The sequence below is a fragment of the Camelina sativa genome, chromosome 20, assembly GCF_030686135.1.
Source record: "Camelina sativa cultivar CO46 ecotype springtype chromosome 20, ASM3068613v1".
Lineage (NCBI taxonomy): Eukaryota > Viridiplantae > Streptophyta > Magnoliopsida > Brassicales > Brassicaceae > Camelina > Camelina sativa.
In genome coordinates, this window is record NC_141899.1 from 31490733 (window position 1) to 31497023 (window position 6291).

The 6291-nt window shown below is 38.8% G+C and overlaps 2 protein-coding genes across 2 annotated transcripts; both read left to right on the forward strand.

The window, feature by feature from the left end:
- Positions 1-5: 5 nt before the first annotated feature.
- Positions 6-2650, forward strand: LOC147919696 (uncharacterized). The gene is made up of 8 exons (XM_087506515.1): positions 6-464; positions 544-750; positions 826-915; positions 994-1101; positions 1187-1261; positions 1544-1905; positions 1985-2267; positions 2363-2650. The coding sequence occupies exons 1-8, from the start codon at positions 6-8 to the stop codon at positions 2648-2650; spliced, it is 1872 nt and encodes a 623-aa protein (XP_087362641.1).
- A 604-nt stretch (positions 2651-3254) lies between these two features.
- Positions 3255-5915, forward strand: LOC104772817 (TIR domain-containing protein-like). Its single transcript, XM_010497385.3, has 2 exons — positions 3255-4237; positions 4695-5915. The coding sequence occupies exons 1-2, from the start codon at positions 3756-3758 to the stop codon at positions 4942-4944; spliced, it is 732 nt and encodes a 243-aa protein (XP_010495687.2). The 5' UTR covers positions 3255-3755; the 3' UTR covers positions 4945-5915.
- The last annotated feature ends 376 nt before the right edge of the window (positions 5916-6291 follow it).

Genomic DNA, 6291 nt, shown 5'->3' on the forward strand with positions numbered 1-6291 from the left:
AGACGATGAAACCTGTAGCTGATAAAGTAGTTCGTCGCAGTAAGCGCCAGGCGGGAGTTGATGTGAGTCCTGTATTATTCTTGAGGAAGAAGAAAAACAAGAAGGCTCATGTAACTGAAGGAGATAATAGTGCAGAGGAACCAGATGTTGGAGAAAGAGATGAGACTGAAGCAGAAGAAGACTCACCCCGTGTACAAGAATCTAACGCCTCTGAAACACAAACACAACAATCAGATAACATAAAGAAGAAGTCAAGAGGTCCAACGAGAAGGCGCAAAGTGGCAAAGCATGATGACGATAAGGTGGATGTGGAATTTAATGCTATGGGTGAGCATGTTGGCAGTGGATCAGTGACACTCTCCTCTTTCCTTGGTCCTCTTGTGAGAGAGCATGTGCCAGTACTGCTAGATGACTGGAGACATCTCGATGAAAGGACAAAAGACGTGATGTGGGAAGAAATTCAGGTAAGCTTAACTAAGTGTATATCTATCTATTAATAATCTGTAAATGATTTTAATTTTTTAAGTTGGCAATGTCTGACAGGTGAGGTTCAATTTGAAAGAAGATTGGCAAAAAGAAGCACTGTTAAGGCAAATGGGTAGGTTGTGGAGGGCTTCTAAATCTACGCTTTCTAGAAAAGTTCGAGCTACTAAAAGCAAGGTCAAATTACAGGAACTAAAGCCTAGCAACATCCAACGTGCATCAGCTTGGAACAGTTGGGTGAATAAATTGAATAGCACAGCTTCTAAGGTTATTTAAAAACTTCCCATTGATTATTTAACCTTTTTGTGTATATTACTTATGGCCATTTCTTTGTGTCAATAGGAAAAAAGTGAAAAATTCAGACGTATGAGGAAGGGTCAAATTCCTCACACCACCAGCCGCAAAGGAATGGTTCGCTTAGCTCATGAGATGGTATGTGTGCTTCTATATTGAATTGGTTGGTTGTATGACTACTTGAGATATTTTTGAATTGGTTGGTTGTACTTGTAGAAAAAAAAGAGTTCTGATCCTAGGAAAGTTACTAGAAGTAAGGTGTGGATAGCAGGACATACACATTCTGATGGAAGACCTGTGAGGGGAGAATTTGCAGAAACGATTGTAAGAATCACCTAAAATCATAATGTTTGTTCTTTAAGTTATTTGAAAGTAGTTTATATATGTTGTGTATCAATTTTTATTTCAGGAAAAGATCAAGACAATTGATAGTGAAACGGACTCCACAACCACGGATAATGTTAGAGACGATGCTGTGAGTCAGGTACTTAGAAAAGACAAACCAGGAAGACTTAGGGGCATGGGCAGAGGCTCTACTGTTACCAGGATGGCATTATTACAGACTAGAGACTCCCATGTCCAGAAGCTTGAAGCTACTCAAGCAGAATTACTTACCAAGATTGCAGATTTGGAGAATGTGGTTAGTAACTTAGCTGGTAAAAATGTAACTATTTTAAACTGGTTCTGTCATGATGTGAAATTTTAAGATGTAATTTTGATTTAGATACCAACTTATATGGATGTTTTGGTTATCATGTCCTTGCAGAGTCATGATCCCGTTTCGCAGTCTGACTTAAGCGATGCTACCAAAGGAGGAATTAGGTGCCAGCTACTGGATTGGTGTTTGGCTAATGATGTGGTTGTTAGTGAAGGAGAATATTGTTCCAGTGAACCTACATATAAGATTGGTCGCATTCCATTGGGTCCTAATGCAGCAGCTGTAATTGTGAAGTATGCATCAATCCCAGAAGCATATATCTGGAGACCTACTCCAACCATTGTCTCACTTAGTCAAGCTGTAGGAGGTAAAATCGCATGGCCCACTGACAAGATAATATTGGACGATCCCCTATCCCAACCTCCTAACACTGTTAGTGAAGAGGTAAATTACGACTGTTGTATTTCTCTGTAGAATAATGTGAATTAGATTATAATTTGACTGTATATTTTTTGCGACTCGTTTGCAAACGGATGCATCACTAGGAAGAGTTCACATCTTTTATTATTGGAATGGAAATGGGGATTTGATTGCTGAGGGTCTGTTGTTGTCAACTGATGCTAAATATTTGGTGAACGATATTGCACTGGGACCAAATGCTGCAGTTGTTAAGGTCCAGCTAGTGGTAAACCCGGATGCTTATTTATGGAGACCAATGCCTGAATTCTCAATCATGGGTGATGCACTAAATGAGACCATAGCATGGCCTATTGATAAGATAAACCTAATCCAAACACTTCCAACCGATGAATCAACCAGAAAATCAAGTCAGGTAAGTTTTTGCAACTAGTTTTTTTGCATATCTGAATGGTTGAAACTTTGATTGCAATTGTTGTTCTGATGATGTGTTATAATTTTTGGTTATAGAGTGCTAGTCCCAGCACTGGTAGTAGCAGCAAATGTGCCAAACAGAAGTGTATTCTGTTGAATATTGATAACTCTGGGCAGAGAGTTGCAACCGGTCGTGTATCTTCAACTGATCCAGCAGAGAAGGTTCATTTCGTCCCTTTAGGTCCCAATGCTAGCAAAGTATGGGTAGAGGTTTTAAAGGTTGATGGTGCTAGAGTATGGAGAGCAAACTCTGAGGTTGAATTCATAGGTGATGCAGTCGGAACCACTGTGGCTTGGCCTAATGACAAGATTATATTCATTTGAGGCTGACACATTTGTGTTTTATGTAGTACTATGAACTTGTATCTTTAGAATGTTTGTGGCTTTGTAACATTCAATCTTATTGGATATTTTAAATTTCTATTAAACAAATCAATAAAAAAATAATATAATAAAAAAATAAATAATTAAAAAATAAATAATAAAAAATAAATGTAAACAATTACATTTATATAAATGCTATATTAATATTTAAAACAAAAATTTGAAAACGCTGTTATAGAATATTTAATTGCAGACGCACAAACGCTATGGTAGCCGTGAATACGATAGCAGAACAAAAAAACGCTATATAAAGTATCTGACCTATAATGACGGGCGCAAATATAGCGTTTGTTAAAACGCTATGGTATTGATAGATAGCGTTATTCAGATGCTATTAAAACTCAATTTTCTTGTAGTGAAACACTTATGTTAAGTATGAGAATTTTCTACTACTTATGAGAACACGGAAACGTACTCTCTCTAATCAAAGTGCAAAGTTTCCTTTCTCATAGCACTTGTCAATGTAGAAAGGTAAAACTCCGTAGAGATCAATGTATTCATGACTCACGTATATATATTACATTGGTTGGATATGTTCAAATATACAGAAGATATACATTAAGGAGATCTAAAGATATCCTAAGAAGATTGATATATATCTTCATCTAACAGTCAACATCAAGACGACTACGAAGGGAACCATGGCCCAAAGCACGTAAGTCCAGTTGGTTGGTCCAACAGATACCAAATAAGGGAACGTTCGTTCGTTAGCGCACGTTGGAATCAATGACGCGTTGTCTAGTACTATGATAAATTCTTGTCAGAGAATGTCTCTCTTTTTTTGTCGGTGTTTTGTGACTTTGTCTTTTATTTTTTCTAGAAAACGAGGTAAACGATACTTTTTTCTTTTTTGTTCGTTAGCGCATGTTGGAATCAATGACGCGTTGTCTAGTACTAAGATAAATTCTTGTCAAAGAATGTATCTCTTTTTTGTCGGTGTTTTATGACTGTGTTTTATTTTTAACTTTTTTTTCTAGAAAACGAGATAAAGAATACTTTTTTTCTTTTTCAGTGGTCAACAGTAAACAGCCAAACCCTAACAACAATGGTCGCTCTCACTAATCACGCTCAACCCAATGCCCAAATCCGCTGCGGTCCTCAGGTTTTCATCAGTTTCCGTGGAGATGACGTGCGCAATGACTTGGTAAAAGATCTCGTGAATAACTTGAAATCTAAACGGATTAATGTCTTCATAGATACCTTCTTGCCAGGAGGGCGGGGATTACAAGAGCTCTTCTCTAAGATCGACATGTCGAAAATTGCAATCGTGATCTTATCCAAGAAGTACCCAGACTCTTGTTGGTGCATGGAAGAGCTTGTGAAGATTGACAAGCGAATGAAAGAAGGCAAACTCATCGTGATCCCAGTCTTCTACAAGGTGACCACGAGCGACGTAAAAAACCTTAGAGGAGATTTCGGAAAAAGTTTCGATAAACTGAAGAAATGTCACGCAATGGGAGAACCGAGGAAGGTTAAGCAATGGGAATCTTCCGTGAAGTCAATTGCAAACATAAAGGGCTTACCCGGGTATTGATTTCTTGATAACAAAAAATATTTGATGGTGTTTAGGGTCTAATCAATAAGTATTGCTAAAACTGATTTCTGTGAAGCCGTGTGATGAATAGTTTTTATTGTTGGAAGTGTTAAATTAGGTGAAAGCTAGTAAAAGAGCCAATTCTTTTTGTTTGTTTCCATATGCATATGCAGCAAAATTACTGGTTTTTGTTTTGTTACCCGGGATTAAATTGCTTTTTTTTATAGCTAATACTGTTTAATTAAGTGTATCTTTTTTGTTCGTTACAGTTAATGATATCAAAATAGTAGAAGAGCATTAATTGATTAATTCATCACATCTTATTGTTCATTACAGGAGCTTATGTAGTAGTAAACAAACAATGGTGATTTTACAAAAGGAGATCTTTTCCTAGTACATGTGCTAAAACATTTTCTTATCTTCTCTTTTGTCCTCTTTTTGATGTTGCAGCAGAACTGTCCCTCCTCTTGTCGGCCAGATTGTTCATGCTGTTGAAGTATGTCTAAACGAAATGCCAGCAAAAGACGTCAAGGCTGTATTTACAGTAATTTGGTTGGGTGTCTATCTTGTAGTGTCTTTCCTCAGCTTTCTTTCATACATGATTTTTAATGATTTAAAACCTTTCAAAAGTGGCAAATGGATGCTTGGTTATCCAACAATGGCTGCTATCCTACTCAGTATTGTGTATTGTATTGATTAGTACACTTGTGTGTTGTGCAATGTTAACTACTTGAACCTCTCTCTGTCCAAAATCCAAAGACCTCTTGGTAGTCCTGTAAGTCTTTGCTTCTTCATTTGGAATCATCTTTTTTGTTTCAGTTTCCTTTGTAGTCAGCTTTAAAAAGGTTTGCTATTGTATCAGAATGTATGATACCATTGGTGTGAATGTGAGCATGCATATTTGAGCACAATTTTTGGCATCTCTTGCTTACTTGCTTAATTCTGTAACTCCCCGACCACCACCTCTCAGTGGGGCCATGTCCAGTCCCAGTCCATGATCTCTCCATCCTTAATGGGCCTCACGTCCTCTCACTAGACCCGTGAACCCAACAATATCCAAAGACCGGTTTGCAACGTCTGGGAAGTTTTAAATACTTGTTATCGTCCCTACAAATCACCACATGATCTTTCCCTGTGTTTTGTCCTCACTCGCACAGTTCCGACACTCCAGCTTAAGCACGCTTAACATTTCACGAAAAACCTTAGTTGCATCGACCAACGCCTCTACATGGCATCGATCGATGTTCCTAGGTAAAATCACGCCGTCCTCGCATTGCATCGATCGACGCACAAAGTGCATCCACCGATGCACATGCCGAGCATCGTTTTCCCCGAAGCTTCTCGCTGGATCTTCGTTCCTACAAACGTCAAACTCGATTCCAAGCCACAAGAAGGCTTCATAAGCCCCTAATAACGTTTTAACAAGCCAAACAACACAGAAACAAGTAGATCAGAGAAATCTCAAGCTTAGATAAGCCATGGTCATGCACTCACCTTTGTCAAGAAGATTTTGAACCTTAAACAAGCACAACAACGCTCCTAGGAAGCTCCTACAATGATTCTACAGATCTCTACAGGAACAGCCTGAAATCTCCCAAAAATCCTCAAGAACGCTCAAGAACAGTTTTCTCCTTCTCTTTTATCTCAAAAGCGGCTAGACTCGCTAATGACGACAAAATTCCCTATTAAACACGACTTAAGGGTTTTCCTAACCCAAAACGCAGCGTTTAACTTAAACTTGTCCTCACATAACCGGCCTTGCATGCACTGATGCATCCCCTAAACCAGGATTTCGGTTCGCGGATGTTACAATTCTCCCCCACCAACATAGATTCGTCCTCGAATCTCGAACAACCATCAGTCAAGGACTCCCGTGCAACCGTTTCCACGGCCCGCACCTCCTCCGATTGATCTACGAAAGGTCACCTCTAGGTGATAGACATAAGTTCCAGGCATTATTTGCTCTCGACTTTTGGACTTTCCTTTACCCATAGGTCTTAACCTTGAGTTTTTATTGGCTCCTCATCAGGCCTAAGCGGGCATGCCA